At 53.0% G+C, this 17,508-nt stretch overlaps 8 protein-coding genes across 8 annotated transcripts; 7 read left to right on the plus strand and 1 right to left on the minus strand.

Annotated features, from left to right (window-relative positions):
- Positions 1 to 476: 476 nt before the first annotated feature.
- POSPLADRAFT_1133335 (hypothetical protein) lies at positions 477 to 2,931 on the plus strand (the record flags this gene model as incomplete). Its single annotated transcript, XM_024484326.1, has 12 exons — positions 477 to 841; positions 891 to 1,203; positions 1,258 to 1,410; positions 1,468 to 1,726; positions 1,783 to 1,798; positions 1,855 to 1,954; positions 2,024 to 2,086; positions 2,145 to 2,261; positions 2,316 to 2,373; positions 2,426 to 2,710; positions 2,771 to 2,836; positions 2,888 to 2,931. 12 exons carry the CDS (start codon positions 477 to 479, stop codon positions 2,929 to 2,931), a joined length of 1,839 nt encoding a protein of 612 aa, XP_024343180.1.
- A 443-nt stretch (positions 2,932 to 3,374) lies between these two features.
- POSPLADRAFT_1177854 (glycoside hydrolase family 5 protein) lies at positions 3,375 to 5,404 on the plus strand (the record flags this gene model as incomplete). Its single annotated transcript, XM_024488544.1, has 13 exons — positions 3,375 to 3,531; positions 3,591 to 3,663; positions 3,719 to 3,820; positions 3,870 to 3,976; positions 4,023 to 4,074; positions 4,131 to 4,230; positions 4,290 to 4,396; positions 4,450 to 4,599; positions 4,657 to 4,723; positions 4,785 to 4,793; positions 4,849 to 5,039; positions 5,089 to 5,140; positions 5,196 to 5,404. 13 exons carry the CDS (start codon positions 3,375 to 3,377, stop codon positions 5,268 to 5,270), a joined length of 1,242 nt encoding a protein of 413 aa, XP_024343181.1. The 3' UTR covers positions 5,271 to 5,404.
- Positions 5,405 to 5,707: 303 nt separating this feature from the next.
- Positions 5,708 to 7,217, plus strand: POSPLADRAFT_1177859 (hypothetical protein). Its single transcript, XM_024488545.1, has 4 exons — positions 5,708 to 6,292; positions 6,351 to 6,651; positions 6,702 to 6,761; positions 6,820 to 7,217. The coding sequence occupies exons 1-4, from the start codon at positions 5,853 to 5,855 to the stop codon at positions 7,126 to 7,128; spliced, it is 1,110 nt and encodes a 369-aa protein (XP_024343182.1). The 5' UTR covers positions 5,708 to 5,852; the 3' UTR covers positions 7,129 to 7,217.
- Positions 7,218 to 8,283: 1,066 nt separating this feature from the next.
- On the plus strand, positions 8,284 to 10,152 carry POSPLADRAFT_1177860 (hypothetical protein; the record flags this gene model as incomplete). Its single annotated transcript, XM_024488546.1, has 6 exons — positions 8,284 to 9,035; positions 9,090 to 9,323; positions 9,376 to 9,414; positions 9,465 to 9,517; positions 9,578 to 9,753; positions 9,813 to 10,152. The coding sequence occupies exons 1-6, from the start codon at positions 8,309 to 8,311 to the stop codon at positions 10,150 to 10,152; spliced, it is 1,569 nt and encodes a 522-aa protein (XP_024343183.1). The 5' UTR covers positions 8,284 to 8,308.
- Positions 10,153 to 10,645: 493 nt separating this feature from the next.
- On the minus strand, positions 10,646 to 11,130 carry POSPLADRAFT_1053041 (hypothetical protein; the record flags this gene model as incomplete). Its single annotated transcript, XM_024480338.1, has 5 exons — positions 10,646 to 10,674; positions 10,739 to 10,814; positions 10,874 to 10,911; positions 10,971 to 11,045; positions 11,121 to 11,130. 5 exons carry the CDS (start codon positions 11,128 to 11,130, stop codon positions 10,646 to 10,648), a joined length of 228 nt encoding a protein of 75 aa, XP_024343184.1.
- An 812-nt stretch (positions 11,131 to 11,942) lies between these two features.
- POSPLADRAFT_1133578 (hypothetical protein) lies at positions 11,943 to 13,430 on the plus strand (the record flags this gene model as incomplete). The annotated part of the gene is made up of 9 exons (XM_024484366.1): positions 11,943 to 12,001; positions 12,051 to 12,071; positions 12,124 to 12,222; positions 12,277 to 12,371; positions 12,421 to 12,533; positions 12,648 to 12,702; positions 12,752 to 13,211; positions 13,267 to 13,334; positions 13,390 to 13,430. 9 exons carry the CDS (start codon positions 11,943 to 11,945, stop codon positions 13,428 to 13,430), a joined length of 1,011 nt encoding a protein of 336 aa, XP_024343185.1.
- Positions 13,431 to 13,933: 503 nt separating this feature from the next.
- Positions 13,934 to 15,171, plus strand: POSPLADRAFT_1053043 (hypothetical protein; the record flags this gene model as incomplete). The annotated part of the gene is made up of 9 exons (XM_024480339.1): positions 13,934 to 14,104; positions 14,156 to 14,219; positions 14,274 to 14,356; positions 14,406 to 14,554; positions 14,606 to 14,639; positions 14,698 to 14,725; positions 14,784 to 14,807; positions 14,864 to 15,015; positions 15,076 to 15,171. 9 exons carry the CDS (start codon positions 13,934 to 13,936, stop codon positions 15,169 to 15,171), a joined length of 801 nt encoding a protein of 266 aa, XP_024343186.1.
- A 374-nt stretch (positions 15,172 to 15,545) lies between these two features.
- POSPLADRAFT_1031429 (hypothetical protein) lies at positions 15,546 to 16,966 on the plus strand (the record flags this gene model as incomplete). Its single annotated transcript, XM_024476790.1, has 9 exons — positions 15,546 to 15,833; positions 15,889 to 15,952; positions 16,013 to 16,095; positions 16,147 to 16,340; positions 16,407 to 16,428; positions 16,480 to 16,507; positions 16,560 to 16,589; positions 16,629 to 16,801; positions 16,862 to 16,966. The coding sequence occupies 9 exons, from the start codon at positions 15,546 to 15,548 to the stop codon at positions 16,964 to 16,966; spliced, it is 987 nt and encodes a 328-aa protein (XP_024343187.1).
- Positions 16,967 to 17,508: the final 542 nt, after the last annotated feature.

Raw genomic sequence — 17,508 nt, forward strand, 5'->3', positions numbered from 1 at the left:
TCCAGCACTTGGTATCATCACCTCCTGGAGCTGGCATCTTCCCTAAAAATGTATGCCGACCTGCAATGGGCTTATTTAAAATTACTGTAGCTTCCTAAGGTGTAATAGAGAAGAGCCGAACAGAGCTCTTCCTGGACGTCGCAATTTGATGAGAGCATTCGATCAGGCTATTGCGCAATCGAATTGAATATTAATGACGGACGTCAGCAGGTTTGATTCGTTCTGCCATTTATTCGTAGGTCTGACCTCCATGGTCCGCCCCCTGGACTTTGCGTATTGAGCTTCAGAGTCTCATAGTGCTGCTATGAGGCTTTGCCGTCTTGGACTGGGATGAGTTGTGTCTCTAACGATTGGCTGCATTACTAATAACATGGACTTTACGCCGGGCGGCCCGCGCCGTCAGCCAGTGCCCAAACATCTCGACTCGGAGGGGACCACAGTTTGCATTCCACTGCTAGCTATCCCTGGAGACCTTAATGGAGAAGGCAGGTCCGCGCGTTCGTCCCTCTGAGGCTCTCCCGCTGCACATACACACGAGCAAGGTGCAGCCTAAGAGACGATGGAAGCTGGTCTCTGCCCTTATCTCCCTCGCTGTCTTATTCTACTGGCGAGATTGCCTGAGTCGATGTCTCCTGAGTTTTTCTAAAGTCAGCAGTCGCAGACGTGAAACTCACTCCTACACGCGCAACAAAGCCTACATCATTGAAGCCACCAATGGAGCGGTTGCAAGCGAGAACGAGATATGCTCGAACATCGGCGTAGGCACTCTCAAAGGAGGCGGTAACGCAGTCGATGCTGTTATTAGCACGACGCTATGCATCGGAGTTGTCAACATGTTCTCGTGAGTTACTGTGCATCCATGAAGCGTCAATGATTAGACATTGCCGTAGTTCAGGAATAGGCGGCGGCGGTTTCATGACCGTTCGCATACCACCATCTTCACCGAATACTTCCTCGGAGGTCTTTAACATCGACTTCCGAGAGGTTGCACCTGCCCTTGCGAACACGACGATGTACAAGAATGATCCCGCGGCGTCATTATTCGGCGGCCTTGCCGTGGGTGTCCCGGGAGAGCTGCGTGGGCTGGAGGAGGCACACAGGCGGTGGGGCACTCTGCCGTGGAAGCAGCTCGTGCAACCGAGTGTTGAGTTGGCTCGTGGTTGGACGATGCAGACCGAATTGTCACGCCGCATACATGAAGAGGTGCGATACGCGATATTCCCTACTTCATGGTGCTCTGTCTAAACCGAATGTCAGTTCTTCGCCTCGTTAATGCTGGGGAACCCTGATTGGCGTGCAATCTTCGCTCCAAATGGCAGATTACTCCAAGCTGGAGAGACCATCCGTCGCACGAATCTCTCCCGCACTTTGGCCATGATTGCGGAGGAAGGCCCTGGAGCTCTGTATAAGGTGATCTGAAAATCCCAGGCTCGAAGCTCGCACACAATGCCTTATGCGTATTTGTAGGGTCCCATTGCCAACTCACTTGTGAAGAAAGTACACTCAACGGGAGGGATCCTGTCGCACCAGGACCTAGAGCACTACAGGGTCAAAGTAATGCCCGCTCTACAGGGGACCTACCGAGGCCGAACTGTCTACACTACACATGCGCCCACCTCTGGACCAGTGCTACTACACATGCTAAACCTAATGGAACATTATGACGCCCTGATAGAAGAAGGTAGAACACTAGAAAACATGCACCGATATATCGAAGCCATGAAATGTAAGCTTATTCTCCATTGCGCCCGGTATGCCAAGCTCACTTATCACGTTGTGCAGTCGGCTTCGCGGCACGGTGAGTCAAACATACTAACGGTTATGAAGGAAGTCTCACGTGTGATATCCATGTAGGACGAAAGTCTGTGATCCAACCTTCGCTAATGATAGTACCTCGATAGAGGAAATACCGACGAAAGCTTACAGCGACTTAGTCTTCCCAAACATCACCGATGTGAGTCCTCTCATCGATACATTGCTGCATATAGTTAGTTGTCTACATCATGCTGAGATGATTTCTTAGGATCGAACACATGCACCAGAGTACTACCATCCCATCTTCGATATGGTTGACGATCATGGAACGGTATGTACGCGCCTGGACTTCCTTTCGCGGCCTCATCGTTGATTGACATGCTTATCAGAGTCATTCCTCCGTCGTGGACAAGAACGGTATGGCAGTCGCTCTCACGTCGACAGTTAACATGGTATTCGGGTCTCAAGTCATGGATCCTGAGACCGGCATCATCCTCAATGACCAAGTACGCACATGTTTACCTCTGATTGGCTTTTCAAACTTAGACGATACCTTTCAGATGGACGATTTCTCCACCCCTGGGAAACCAAATATATTCGGGCTCTATCCCTCACCCTGTGAGTGCGCCGCGGTTTCTCCGCTATATGTCCTGGGCTCACCTCTACGCAGTCAACTACCCCGAACCTGGTAAACGTCCCTTGTCGTCGACCACTCCCACGATCATTGAGCACGAGGATGGTTCTTTCTACTTGGCCATCGGAGGATCTGGCGGATCGCGCATTTTCCCGGCAGTGTTCCAGGTCATTCTGAACATGGACTGGGGCATGGACGCCAGCGCCGCCATCGAGTATGGCCGCATACACGACCAGCTCTACCCCTTGATGGCGGATGTGGACAGTGTATATTCTGACGAAATTATCGCTGGACTACGTGAGAAGGGACACAATGTTACTGGTGTGTTGAGATCCGTTTCTGGCCAACGCGCCATGGTACTGACTCTAGCTATAATCCCAGTCTCAGACATCAATAGAATTGCTTCTGTCGTTCAAGTAGTATCCAAGAAAGGTGATAATATATACGGTAAGCGTTTGCATCACTTTTACCAGAGGTATTTCTGACCATCCCACGCAGCCGCTAGCGATTCCAGAAAGAACGGTGTTGCTGCGGGGTATTAGGTTTTCATGTGACGTACTTAATGCTAAAGAATGCGGGCCGCGATGCGAGGACTTCGACAGGTGTACTTATTGAGCTGACCCCGACGAACGGACTGCTGGAACCCGTGAGTTCGTTGTGAGGTCTTATTTTGTTCCGACTTCATGTAGCAGACGAGACCACGTGTGCATTCCAGACGTGCACCGCAGTTTCTCCGCTCCCACTGGTACCTTGCGCCTCCACTGCTTCTGTCTGCAGGCTTCTGCCAGGCTTGCCGAGGTCTGTGACCTCTCCGCCATGCGGGTGCGGTTCACACACTGCTTCAGGGCAAATCTCGGATGTTGCTATTCATCGCGAGGATCAACCGTGTCATTTTGATGGCGTCATAAAGACTGGTATAAAGCTTCATTGACGATCGAGCTGCGAAGCTTGTCCTCGGATACCTCGTTGCCGTGACTCAATGAAGATGCTCTTTACCAGAGGCATTTCGCTACTCGCAGCGATTCTGCCCCTCGTCGGCGCTGTTGCTATCAAGGAAAGGAAGGTTAGCTCCGGCGTATGTTCTCTGTCTCATGGGTATCTTGACTTCCTTCTGAGTAGCATGGAGCAAGAACAGCAGGTTTGTAGAACATTGAAAGCACGAAGTCTGCGAACATTTGCTAAAGTCTTCCCACCCCTCCAGACGCTGTTACAGGGTTTGTGAAGACCTCCGGCCAGAACTTCGAGCTTAATGGTGAAATCTTCACTGTGGTTGGGTGCATTCTGTTCGATACCAAGTCGTGAAAGACATCTATACTGAATGGTCCCCAGGGCCAATTCGTACTGGGTAGGCTTGACGGGCCTGAACACCAGCGAGATGTACCAGACCTTCTCCAACATAGCCGCGGTCGGTGCAACTGCGGTCCGAACCTGGTAAAGCGTAGCCGAAAGTTGTTTCTTCGTGGGTTTGACTGTCTACCAGGGGCTTCAATGACGTGACAAGTCCTAGTGGCGATTATTACCAGCTCTGGACTAACGGAGTAGCAACTATCAACTATGGAGCTACGGGTTTGGAGAACTTCGGCAGGTGTTCTTACTTCCCTGCTTTCCTCCACTGCTGAAGATGACCGACCAGACAACGTTGTTGCCAACGCCAAGGCGAATGGCATAAGGTTGATTGTTACCCTGTGGGTGTGACACTATCGTCAAAACAACTCACCTCACGCTGATCAACCTCTTCCAGCACTAATAACTGGGACAACTATGGTGGAATGGACGTCTACGTCAGCCAGCTGACTGGCACCGACTACCATGACTACTTCTACACCAACCCCACCGTCATCGTAAGTTGGTATGTCTTGCATGCGACATGATTCGATGTTCAACATAAACACGAGCGCAGGCCGCATACAAGACCTACTTGGATGCATTTGTGGGCCGGTATGTCGATGAGCCGGGAATCCTGGCCTGGGAGCTCGCCAATGAGCCGAGGTGTGCAGGCACTACCGGGTATGTAGCTCGACCAGGTAGAAGCGAAATGTCTCACATGTAAGGCGACACAGGACAACCTCGGGCAACTGCACCACGACTACTATCACTAACTGGATCTCGGAAATCTCAGCTTACATCCACTCCATTGACCCAAACCACCTCGTGGGTATTGGCGACGAAGGCTTCTACGCTATTCCTACCAGCACAGATTACCCGTATCAGTGCGTATTCACGGAAGAAGGATGGTGTGCTACGTGAAGCTCACGTGTACAATGTAGAGGAGGCGAAGGCATCAACTTCACGGCCAATCTCGCTGTGCCCACCGTTGACTTCGGGACCGCCCATGTACGTGGTTCATCATAATTGAAGCTCGGCTCGGACATTGATGGACATCGCCGTGACCCAGCTGTATCCTGTCAGTGTACATGTTTCGTTCACCGAGGCAACATTGACATATGTTCATGATCTAGCTGCAATGGGGCGAGACAGCAGACCCCATTGAATGGGGTGTCCAATGGATCCAGAACCACGCTGCGTCCCAGAAGGCTCAGAATAAGCCTGTGCTCGTGGAGGAGTTCGGAGTGACTGTGAACATGACTGAGACGTACGAAGCATGGTACTCGGCCGCCATCAGCTCTGGCTTGACGGGTAACCTGATCTGGTGAGTGTATTAGATCTAATTCAATGTAGCTGGGCTGACGCCGTTCTAGGCAAGCTGGGTCGTATCTGGCCTCTGGGCCTACGCCGAACGATGGCTATACGGTCTGTCATGACACCGGGCTTCGTGACTTCGTAGTCTAACGAAAAACTCCTTCAGATCTATCCCAACAACACAGTGTATCAGATGGAGGCATACTACGCTGGGCAGCTTAAAGCAAGGAATGCGGCTTGAGGGCCCAAAAAGTCATAAGCTTACCCTGGGGTGTCTTATGGCGTACCAGCCTCTTCCCTGTAGTATATCCCCCGTTCTTGTACAAACGGTAGCGGAGTGAATTATAAATGGCGACATGCCTTTACCTCAACTTCCCAGTGTTGCGAATATAACATAAGGAGGTATATACTTTCTGGTAAGACGGGATGCGCATACTGGCCGCTTTGTGTGTTGCCAGTATACAGGAACATGAAGTGACAGCCTTTCTTTCGGCGCCTGTTTGTTTGAGCCCTGTCTTTCCATGGAAACAGTTTTCAAGGTTCGATTGCTCGACATCTCTAGCTTCATTGCTTCAGGCAGCACCCTACTCCTTTTGGACCATTCGGGGTGCCCTCGGTCCCTATGTTATCGTCTGGATGTTTGAGGCGGGCTTGGAATGTCTGATGCACGCACACAAGCAATTCGGAATTGCCTGGGAGCGAGTCGAGGTCAATCCGAATTCCTCTCCGCTTTCAACGAAAGGGGATCCGCAACACTCCTGCCCCCACCCGCAGTCATCAGTGCACTATTAGCAAGCTCTGCCCTACAGTAGCAACAAACGCAATGCTTTCCCTAGCATGCAGGACTGCTCTGCCCGCTGGCCGCCTGGCGGTGTCGGCCCGACGTCAGCTACAGACCGCTGCTGCTCTCGTATCTCGTCGTCCCACTCGTTGTTCCTTCGTTTGCTCACGGCGTGCTCTGTCGACGTCCCCTGTGTACCAGAACGCTGCGGGATCTTCCTCTCCGGGCGCCCCTCGAGTGCGACCAGCAGAGCCGTGGAAGCGCCACCTAAGTCCGGACCCATCAACGCCGACTGTCTTCACCTTTTTTGAGAACGCGACGTCAACTTGGCAGTACATCGTCGTGGACCCGCACACGTCCGATGCAGTCGTCATTGATCCCGTCCTGGATTACGATGTTAATGCTGGGGCCATCTCGACCAAGACCGCGGACGGCCTGCTCTCGTTTATCCACCACGAAGGGCTGCATGTCCGCAGGATCCTGTGCGTTCTCACTGCGGATCACCATGCGTTGCCTGAACTCACCCGAACCACGCTCTAGCGAAACCCACGCGCACGCGGACCATCTCACCGCCGCACAATACTTCAAGCAGCACCTGGGCCAGGACGTCCCAGTGTGCATCGGACAGCGCATCTCGCAAGTCCAGGAGACGTTTGCACCTATCTACGGCCTCGACGATCCAGCGCTGTTCGAAAAGACGTTTGACTGCTACCTCAAGGACGACGAACAGTTCGAGCTGGGAAGGCTCTCGTGCAGAGTGATGCACCTACCAGGGCACACGCCGGACCATGTAGGATACATGATCGGCAAGGCTGTCTTCACAGGCGACTCGATCTTCAACGTAAGTTGGAAAGACGTGGTTTTTGGCTTTTGGCGCTAACAGCTGCTCAGCCTGACGTCGGTTCCGCACGGGCAGACTTCCCTGGAGGCAATGCGGAGGCCCTTTACGCCGTGCGTTCTCGCGATGCTCGCATGCAAACGCAATATTAACGGAACCTCTGCATTCTAGTCCATGCAACGCCTGTTGTCGCTCCCCGCTGACTATCGACTATTTGTTGGTCACGACTACCCGCAGGACCGCGATCAAACCTGCTGGTCCACCGTCGAGGACCAGCGCGAGCGGAACAAGCATCTGAAAGTTAGCACAGACGCGCAGACTTTCATCCAGTGGCGGAAGCAGCGTGACGCAGTGCTTGGCGCGCCGAGGCTGCTGCATCCCTCCCTGCAAGTCAATATCCGCGCGGGCAAGTTGCCGCCCAAAGATGAGAAGGGCAGAGTGTTCTTCAAAGTCCCCATTACTTCAGAAGTGGATCTCTAAAGATTGAGGCTCTCGCTCCGTTATTTCGTTCAGTATAGTGATTGTAGCGCCATTTTGTAATGACCAATTGTATGTTATTCCCATTTGAACACCATGGAGGCCCATTTAGACCTGTACTCCTATTGATCCACGACAGAACACCTCCTGTTCTATGTGTACTACCCACCTGTCTCCCATCCTCCCCAAAATATCGTCTATCTCCAGCATCCAGAAACCATTCAGCCTAGTCGTACGAGGCGAGAGTTTGGTGGAGCTCCTCAATGCATCTTCAGCACTGGGCCACTCTACCAAACTACCGCGGGACGACCCCCACCAGTGAAAACGGCTAGGTCTCCCGTTGATTCCATTGATCTCCGTACGGAACGTTTCAGTGTCGGAGACGCTCAGTGGAAGGCTCAGTTGGCGCCAATTGCGTTTGTGCAGGCGTTGAGACGACAAGAATGTATTTGCTCTCATCTCAATGCTTTAGTACGCTGCAGACCCAGAATCGGTATAGCATCTGAGGCGCCTCGGTCCCGGGAAAACATGGTGGGCTACACATGTTCTATGCGCCTGCGTGGTTCATGTGTGGTATGTAAATAGTACAATTCAACGGCTGAGCTTCCGTGCATCGGTGCATGTACGAATCATAGTCGCGCAGTTCCACGATCGCTTTCGTACAGATAGTGAACGATACTCACAGACAAGTCGAGACGAATGCTGACCCTACAAAGGAAATGCCTATCGGAGACAAGTCTGATAGAGCTTTGAGAGGATATGGTTCGAAACACTGTAAAATGTGTGATCACGGACGATCTTCACACATGTCGGTTCACTTACGGTGCTCATGTACCGCGCGGTGCAAACTTGAAGGCTCGTACTAATCATAGTATGGTACTATGAGAATCCAGGGCCGCACGCAGGCCACGAGAAGTGCATCGTAGTGGAATCAAGGATGCGTGCAGCCGTGCAATGGGCGCCATTTCAAGAGAAGTGGGCTGCGGAAGCGATGACTGCCGCTGTTCGCTATGTGGGGACAGCCGACAAGCAGAGAGAACAGAAAACAGAGCGCCGAGAGCAGCGCTGGCAGGTCTCACGCCCAAAACAAGATCGCGATCGGCTGGTGGCGCGCGTGTCGATCGCGTCCCATACTTAAGGGCGTGTGCCCTTCAGCCAGCGACATCCTCCTCTCCCTCCCACCATGGCCGGCCAGCCTGTCCTTAGGATGTTCAACTTCCGCTCGCGCTCTCCGGCGGGTGTAAAGAATCACCCAGCGTCCGAGCCAGGGAAACAGGGCACTGCCGACCATGTTGTGCCCGAACTACACGCGGATGCCCCGCATCCTGAGCCTGTAACGCAGGACGCGCCTTCCTCTGAGCCTGCAGCTGCACCGCTATCCGCAGCCCTTGCAGCAGAGAACGCCAAGAAACCCCAGAGTGCGCCGCGCCGCTTTTCATGGATGCCTCTCAGCAAGAACGGCAACGGCGACCCTAAGCCCTCTGTCAAGAAGGAAGTCAGGAAAACTAAGGTCGCACAGCTACCGGTTCGCCCTGCACCCCTTAATCGCACTCGTTCGGAGAAGCAAGCTCAGCAGTCTGCCCTGCTTCTCCGCGAGCTTATCGTTGGTCCGTCATCCAATGCATCTGCCAAGACGAAGACGCATGCGATGTCCAACGCGGAAGTCGAGAAGGTCAAGGCGCAACTTGCGCGTCCCCAGTCCGCGAACAAGGTAATTGCGCAGCTCCGGCAGCTGTCGTCGTCGGACGAGCCGGTGGTCGTGGGGACGGGGCCGAATGGGGAAACGCTGACCGCTCTACCCAAGGGACCCATCCATGCTGTCTGTCTCCCATACACCGACGCAGAGGCCCACGACCGCCACTTTGCACAGCTCACCAAGGACAAGGCGGCGGCCGCGCAGCCGGCAACAGGTACGACGGTGCAGCATGTGCATATGGAGTCCACCACGACCACCGCCGAGGTAGCCAGTGTCGCCAACGCATCAATCACGACACTCAAGACCGTCTTCTCAGAGATCAACCTTGTCAGCCTTGTGACAACACCTGACCTGGGGTTGGGCGGCGCTCCTGATGGCCCCGGCTTGTTGAGCGGTGCTCTTCCTAGTGCACAGGTAATTATCCAGGGTATCGAGCAGATCACCCCGCAGTGGCTAGCTTTAGGATATGCAACTGGGAAGGCAGTATTGCCTGATCATGCTGGTGCGCATATACCGCGTTCGTCGTGATTGCTGGCTAAGAATATGCTATATAGGCATATACCCACCTACTGACCGTATGTCAGCCGTCACATGTATGCGTTCTTTCTGCTCCTCCCGAATAGTGCACTGACATTCGTCGTAGACTGGTGGGGTTTCGAGATCATTCTTCCTCCGCCCTCATTGCAATACCTCCAGGTAAGCTACGACGTTCGTTAGCATCAAGGTAAGTCTGACGCGAGATGCTGTGATCACAAGGGCGTCCCCTCTATCACCCATGCCGTGATCAACTTCCTCACCGCACTTTCCCTCGTTGAAGGCGGCGTGCGCGAGATAATGCCCTTCGTGCGGTACATCTCGTCCTTCATCGACACAGAGTTTAGCATGATTCAGGAGCAAGATCAGGGCCAGGGCGTGGTATGTGCTGCCACTTGGTGCGTCGTTAGCTGTCTTCTCGCCTAACCATTGTCTAATAACACTGACATCGTCATAGGCTCGTGCCTGCGGCTCTTGTGCCTCGACCGTGGGACTTCGCGCAGCCTCCAAAGTCGTCAGCGCCATCCACAACGGCTCCTGAGGACAGCGTTGAGCAGGGCACTACCCCTACGCCTGCTCCTACTGCCCCCGAGCCGAACTCCGCGCCGATAGTGGTGGCGAGTGATAAGGCTCCAAGCGCGCAGACAGAGCCCACACAGAATGTCCCGAAGGTGGAGGTGACACCGCCCACGCCCCCGGCGTCTCAGACGTTAAACACGGCGGGTGTGTCTGCCAACAGCGGTGAGAATGTGACTGCTGGGGACGCCACTGCACCTGCCACTGCACCAAGCGCGTAAGCGCTTCCAGATACGCCGCGGTCTTCTACTGCCTCACATCGTCATTCGTTTGGTTCGTTATCGGACATCTCTTTCGTTCGCATCGTCTATGGTCAGAATACACATACGCACGGACCCTCTTTGATACCCTCACCTCCTCCATTAAGTCAGACTTCTCTCTCGGATAACTGTGTTTGTCGCTTCGCTATGCTTGTTCTCTCGCTCTTGTCACGACCCCTTATGACCGTCTCGGCCTGGGATTCGCCTCGGATTTGTACTATACCTTACACACGTCGTTGTGCACAGATACCCCCTCATTCGTCTGTAGAATGCAGATGTTGCCTCACGATGTACCTTGAGAGAAATCGCGAAGCGCGTGAAGAGCATGGCCGTGAATTACGGATACATTGAATTAGCAGGTATCATCCAGGAGATATCCGATCGCAAGATACTGGTACAGACTGTTGAAACTTCCGCCCGTCGCCGCCTGCATAGTAATATCTACGCTGCACGATTACTGGGTCTTCACAACACCATCGGGCTCTGGTGGCGAGCGGTGGTACGTCAGGGTCTACGAGCGCATTACGGTAATTGAGGGTTCACTGACCGATGTAACTGATTACATCATCTTGCAGGGATTGCAGCTTGGTCAAATATACGTCGGGGATGGTAGCGGAGAATCCCTGCATGATCAGCCGCATTGGGTTAAGCGCCAACAGTCTGAGAAGGATGGCACACGGACATTCAGGACAGGATCGAATCGCTGGCCCACTTGGCCGCCTGTATGCACAATTCAGTAGCTGAACTTGATCGGCGGCCGAAAGGGATGGTGTACGCACCATTGGCGTTCACATCGTTCACGTAGTCGTTGATCTGCGCCTCGGTGACGTGATCCTTAAATACGACGATGTATTCTGCAGCGAGACGCGCACATCGATGAGCCGCCCAGCGCGTTCATGAGTAGGCGGCGATCTGGGGGGCACACTCACTTCCAGACATGACGGTCGATGCTAAGCGATGATATGGGAGCAGATGGTGTGGGGGGACTGCGTGTATGGGGTACGAGTGCAAGGAGGAGCGGCTGCCTGCGGACGAGCACTTATAGCGTCGAGGTACGTGCTGCACACTGCGGATAAGCAGAGGAGCCATGATCGCGGACGCCACCGGCGCGGTCCGCGTCGACCGCGCTGCACGTGCCTCGCGGCGCGTCGCGTCGCGATGGCGCCCTCGTCCCCAATTGGACCCGTCTTCATTCAAATAACTGATGTGCGAACCCGGAGAGCGGACTCGCCCCGCCCGCTGCTGCGTGACTCAGCTGCTTTCCCGTCGCTTATAACCTCCCCATCAGCGTGGCGGACGCGGATGGATTTTGCCCCTGGTGGATGTTGAGGCTTGCCAGCGCCCCTAGAAATACCCTGCTGAAGCTCCGGCGTTTCCCACCCTGCAAGATGGCCGTGACGCGCTCTGCGACCGGCGCGTTGCCTAAGAAAGCGGCGGCAGTGGGCGATCCACCTGCCGCAGAAGTGAAGAAGACCAGCACTACGAAGAGGAAGGCGGCTGGCAAGGTCGCCACAGAGGCGACTAGTGAGGTGCCGCGCGCTAGTAACAGGAAGAAGTCAAAAGTGGAAGCGTCCAACGGCGCTGCGAACGACGTCAGTGACACAACTGCAGCCCAAAATACGAAAATTGTGCTTGCGCCTGTGCTATCTGAAGACGATTCGGATGCGCCCGTACTCGTGCCCGCTGTGCTCACGTTCTCATTTGAGGAAGCTAAACAGCATCTAATCACCATCGACCGCCGCTTTGAGGAAATGTTCTATAGGTTGAAATGCAAGCCGTTCGAGCACCTCGAGCGTCTTGATCCATTCCGGTACGTCCACAGTTCTTGGTTCGCCACTGCCCTGACCCTGCATGGGCAGGACACTAGCCAATTCTATCATGTGAGTTCAGTGACAAGACAATATAGCCGTTCTCTCATTGCATGCGAACCAGCGGACAACAAATATCGTGGAAGGCGGCCCGTGCTATTTATCACCGCTTCATCAGATTGTTCGATCCTTCCCTGCCAGAGAAACCGCAAGATTATACACAGTCAGTGGGATATGCTTTATTACCGGTCTGCGCTAGACAATTCATCGCATACAGGCCTAGTGAGTTCTTCCCGACCGCCCGTCAAGTCGTGAGCACGGATCTCGCTATCCTGAAGAGTGCTGGGCTTAGCGGTAGGAAAGCGGAATATGGTGAGATGGACGCTTTGGCGCAGAGTGAGACTTGCTTAGAGTGCTATAGTATATGATCTCGCTTCGCGGTTTGCGGACGGAAGGCTATCGACCGAGAAGCTACTGCAGGCCGATGACGAGGAACTGTATAGCATGCTGATCGAGGTCAAGGGGATTGGAAGGGTGGGGTATTTCATTCTATGCTGATGTTCGAAGACGCTCAACAGTTCCTATGCAGTGGACAGGTTCGATCCCATCGCAATCAGTGTAATATTTTGGGCTTAGCGTGATTCGCAGTTGATATGTTCGCTCTTTTCTCACTTCGTCGTCCCGATATCCTTCCAGTCGGTACGTCCCACGACTTCGTAGCACTCGGAGCGCTTACCAAATGTTGTCTCCAGGTGATCTCGGCGTCCAGCGCGGTGTCATACGCTGGTTCCTCTCTCTGCACTCCCCATCTGCATATCCAATTACTATCTCGCCCGAGAAGCTGCCCAAGAATCCCGAGGAGGACGAGGCAGCGAATGGAAACAAGAACGCAGACAAGGATGAAAGCACTTTGCCGGTTGTCGGAGAGTCCTCAGGAACTCAATCTGCACGCGCGTCTACTCCGGATGCATCTTCTATACTGCCTGCTCCGGCCACGGGGCCTACCACCCCTGCAAAGCACAAAGGCAAGAGCAAGAACTCGCGGGATACTCAGGACGATGGCGCAGTGCTTCCCACGCCGTTCACGCCATCCATCAACAAGACGCTCAACATAGCCGCGCGAGACGTCCTCCTACAGCCGCCGCCGCCATTGCCGGAAGGGCTGACACCCGCCATACTGCGCAGCCGGCTTAATGGAAAGAATAAAATCAAGTGCGTGCCCCGCCGCGTGAGCGTGGTCCTAGCTGAGACGTATATGCTATTCCAGGGGTGCTCTTCTGACACCGAAGGAGATGGAGGAGCTGACCGCCAGCTGGCGACCGTATCGAAGCTTGGGTAAGCAAATTACTGGCAACTCCTGATCATTGACTTCTGGCTGAGCCTTTCACAGCCGTGTATTACATGTGGGCCTTGGCGGAACCACCGAAGTAATATTGTGCTGCTCAGTCGAAAAGCTCTCTGCACTCTCAATGCGGATTAAGAGGATAATGAATAGCGAGAAGACTCCCTACCTCAGCCAGACTCTCGAGGCTGATTACCCTGTCACGTTTGTGCGCGTAACACATTTGTCTCGCATCAAGGTTGAGTGACGTCACGAACTGGTTCTGACATGGCTTCTCGATATATATTGGACATGCTTTCGGGGCACCTCTGGAACAAAATAGGAATTCGGAGTCCGTTTTCCTGTAAGCTGGGAAATATGCCGTCCATCGAACACAAGTAGCTGTCGCTTGTCCCCTTGCAGTGCTTCCATTTTGACATGCGGCAAGGTAGGGTACTGACACTTCTAGAATGCTCAGTTGACATCGGCATCAAAAAGCCCAGCACGCCGCCCATATAATAGTCACAGCAGCATGGCGGCTCGTATCACGCCTTATCTCTAACTCTCACTACTACCACCCTCACCGCGCCCTCAGATGAAGTACACGGCAACAATGGCAAGCACTCCCCCCGTCGATCTATCCGGCTTGATCAAGTTCAAGGCCCTCACGCGTGGTCGAAGGGAGGCCAGGCGCCAGTTCGCCCTCGTCCGCGAACAATTAGCAGAAATCCAAAGTATCGGACGTAATCACTTGTTGTATATCGAATGGCAAGGGTTCAGCGAAGTCAGCTAAACCCCCGTCTAGCTTGGTATGTACACTCACAACCTCAAACAGCGCTATGAGAAGATCGAGCGTGATATGCGGGAAAATACCAATACGTGCTTGAGCTTTTTAACAGGTTCGAGATGTCAATTTTCTCCTACAGAACAGATTGTTGACCACATATATGTAGCACATCGTGACGCCCTTGTTCCCCTAGTAAAGTCTGACATCTCTGTGAAAGATAAGACGGAGACTATCGAGCAGTTCTTGAAGGTCAGGATTAACATCAGTTACCCCAAACCCATGAGCTCCTTATCTTCAGGCCCTGCAACCTTTCGTGGAAAATGCGGAGGAGCTCCAGTATACTCTCGGGAAGCTCACGGATGACGTCGAGACGTTCCCTGATAGGGTAGCTGAAGCCGTGTGGGCGGCATGTCCCTGGTACATGAAGCTGTGGGATTCCATCAAGACGTGAGTCTAACAACAGCTTACTAAATGTGCAACTAGGCTGATGACCTACAGATGCTGCACAAATCTAGCCAAATGGCTCTGGGAGGTAAGTCAACTCAACATCAGTCGGTAGGAGATACCGCCCTGATTTGCTTTGTGTCTAGGTCGTATCACGGGTGGATTCTTGCATGGGTAAGCGGGGGATGTTCTCAGCAGTATACACGCAATTAATCGTTACCTTCCGACGTAGCTGACACCACATCCCTGAACGAAAGTAAGCATCAAGGATGCTATTACCCTTGTTGCTTATATCATATGAACCATCTCCAGAGATGCCATTGTTGCCGAAATTGTCCAGCAAACCGGAGGCGCCCATCGAATGCGTCTCCCTCCACGCTGCTTTGCAGAATCTACAAAGTGCATGGAGGAGGATTGAAATGCCTTGCAAAGCCCTCTGCACATCTCTACAGCTCGCGAAGATGGTGAGAGCATAACCCTTGGTTCATATGTCTGATTAGAACACACGTGACACTTACTTGCAGATGGAAGACCCTGAATCGTGCGCTATGTTCATTGGCAACGCCGACCACGTCTCCACCCAGCTGCAACAATACTGCCAGATTTTTGCTACTGACTGAGAAATACAATATTGCGCTTCAATCCGTGGTATCGTGCGTTGACCAAATGAACTATGTTATTGGAGAGACTTAGCACGGAGATGTTTCCGCGATGTGATGGCACCATCTTCTTGCTTCGCCCTATTGTAGGTACTACGGGTACGGTCTGGCATGCCTATGTCTTGGAATCGGTGTCGCCGTGAATATCTTCCTTCATTCTCAACGACATCGAATTGCACCGCATTCATGAATGCGGAAGTCGTGTATCCAGCACAAGAATACGTTTTAAGATGGGCGGATGTATGAAGCATATGGAAATGCATGCGCTTCAAGCATCATCTCTTCCGTCTACTGGACGACAAATGTGTGACTTAATCGCGCCTCGATGACCCCACATGACTGACAGAAGCAAGTTCGATGATAGATTTGTGCGGGTGCAGGTAGCGATACATATAATAGCTGCGCCTCCCTCGAGCACCTCTTCTCCCCCCTCTTCTCCCCCCTCTCCACACCCTCCCACGGATCGCCCCAGAGAGACTCCTCAGATGGACGAGTTCAAGAGCCTTCTCGACGGGCGGCTTGTAGCGAGGCGTCTCTTCAAGTCGATTGCCGACCAACTCGCGAACACGAGGCATATAGGACGCAAGCACTCACTGTATGCGGAATGGGAGGGACTCGAGCGGGTCTGTGTACATAACGTTTTATACATTGAGCTCAGCGTTCTTATTTGTTCTCCAGTGCTATGAAGAGCTTGAAGAGGAAGTACGAAGCAACGCTGAGGACTGCGTTAGCTGCATGACTAGTACGGAGCCTTCAACGGTCTTGATCAGATGCACTTAGGCTTATATTCGAACATTATCAGTCCATCGCGATGTCGTCATCCCTCTGACTGAATTGCCGATGCCTATCAAAGAGAAACAAGAAGGCATCAATCAGTTCCTGAAGGTGGTGTAGTAGTCAAGCCTAAGCATATAGCACCGTCTGATTTCCCCTCAGAGTTTGGGGAGACTTCGTCAAGGCAGCAAGAGTATCACAAAGAAGCTCGCCGATCTGCGGGATGAAATTGAAGCTTTCCCGCCGAAGGTCTCTAAGTCGGTCGATGCATCCCGCCCATGGTATGAGCGGTGGTTCGATGCATCTCGCCCATGGTATGAGCGGTGGTTTGATGTACTGAGATCTCTTGTGACAAGGTGGGTACATCTTGTACGTAGTATCTCGACTATTTGAACTGATACTGGCGTCTATACGTCTGACAGGCTGCTGCAGTGGTTTGCGCAGGTGAGCTCATTTTGTATACAGGGGGACCCATCTAGAGTGACCATCATATAGCTCGCGAAGAAGGCAGATCCACATCGCGGTGCGTACAGCCTCAAATACTTATGCTGAGCTCTTACAATGGATGTCTGCAGCGAATTCCGGAACCGGGAATGTCAACGAAAGTGAGCCTGTCTAGGGCTCCTCTTCACTTCCTGTCTTAGCTAATGTTGTGCGCCCAGAGGAACCGCTTTTGTGGAAACATCAGGAGAACAATAATGACTATGAGAACTTGAGCGACGCGCTTCTCCAATTGAAATTGGCCTGGTCAATGATGCGACAATCTTGCGACACGCTCCACCATACTTTAGGGCTGGCCGCTGATAACAGCCACAGAGTAAGTATATTTTCCCCATCTTTTTGTTTTGCAAGGCAACTGAAAAATATCACTGCTCAGGAGAAAAACGCAAAGTTGTGCGATGTGTTCTTGCAAGCAGCAGGATTGTATTTGAAGCAGTCGAGGGAATACGCCGAGCTATTTGCTGCTGAAGTTACTGAGTAGTTCGGTTCCCGAGAAGACATATTGGACAATGTTTACTACATATGTCATTTAGAAGACGATCCGTTTGTTTCTGTCAGTCAGAGGAATTACTGTATAGCAGTCACACGCTGCCTTACGACGCCAGCTGATAACTTGTATGTGTGGGCGTGCAGCAGGATCTCGTGCTGTGCGCCATTTGTACTAGGTAGTGACAGTTATCCAGACAAGTTAAAATTGCCGAATTCCTAAAGGGGCATCGGCGGCCAACGCACGATCGGTTCGCGGAGTGACGGTGGTGATCGCGATTGGATCTTGCATCTGACTGAGGGCGAGCATACTTATTAGGGACGTTGTCGCGCCTCATCAACAGATGGCTGCCACGCTCCATACCAACACCACGTCCCCCCTGGTATCATTCCTTCGTTGAGAGCAATGTTTTTACTGTATTGCAGGACCTCGGACTGTATGTCTGCATGCAGCAGCTCCGCCATGGACGTGACAAGAGGCCCCGGAGCGAACAGGAAGACAGAGTGACAGGCCAATAACTATTGCACGGGACATGG

This window comes from Postia placenta (genome assembly GCF_002117355.1).
Source record: "Postia placenta MAD-698-R-SB12 unplaced genomic scaffold POSPLAscaffold_2, whole genome shotgun sequence".
In the NCBI taxonomy this organism is placed as follows: Eukaryota; Fungi; Basidiomycota; class Agaricomycetes; order Polyporales; family Adustoporiaceae; genus Rhodonia; species Rhodonia placenta.

Coding starts and splice junctions, on each gene's coding strand:
- POSPLADRAFT_1177859 (XM_024488545.1), top strand. CDS start 5,853: ATGCTTTCCCTAGCATGCAGGACTGCTCTGCCCGCTGGCCGCCTGGCG. Junction 6,652..6,701: donor CAGGCGACTCGATCTTCAAC/GTAAGTTGGAAA, acceptor ACAGCTGCTCAG/CCTGACGTCGGTTCCGCACG. Junction 6,762..6,819: donor ATGCGGAGGCCCTTTACGCC/GTGCGTTCTCGC, acceptor TCTGCATTCTAG/TCCATGCAACGCCTGTTGTC.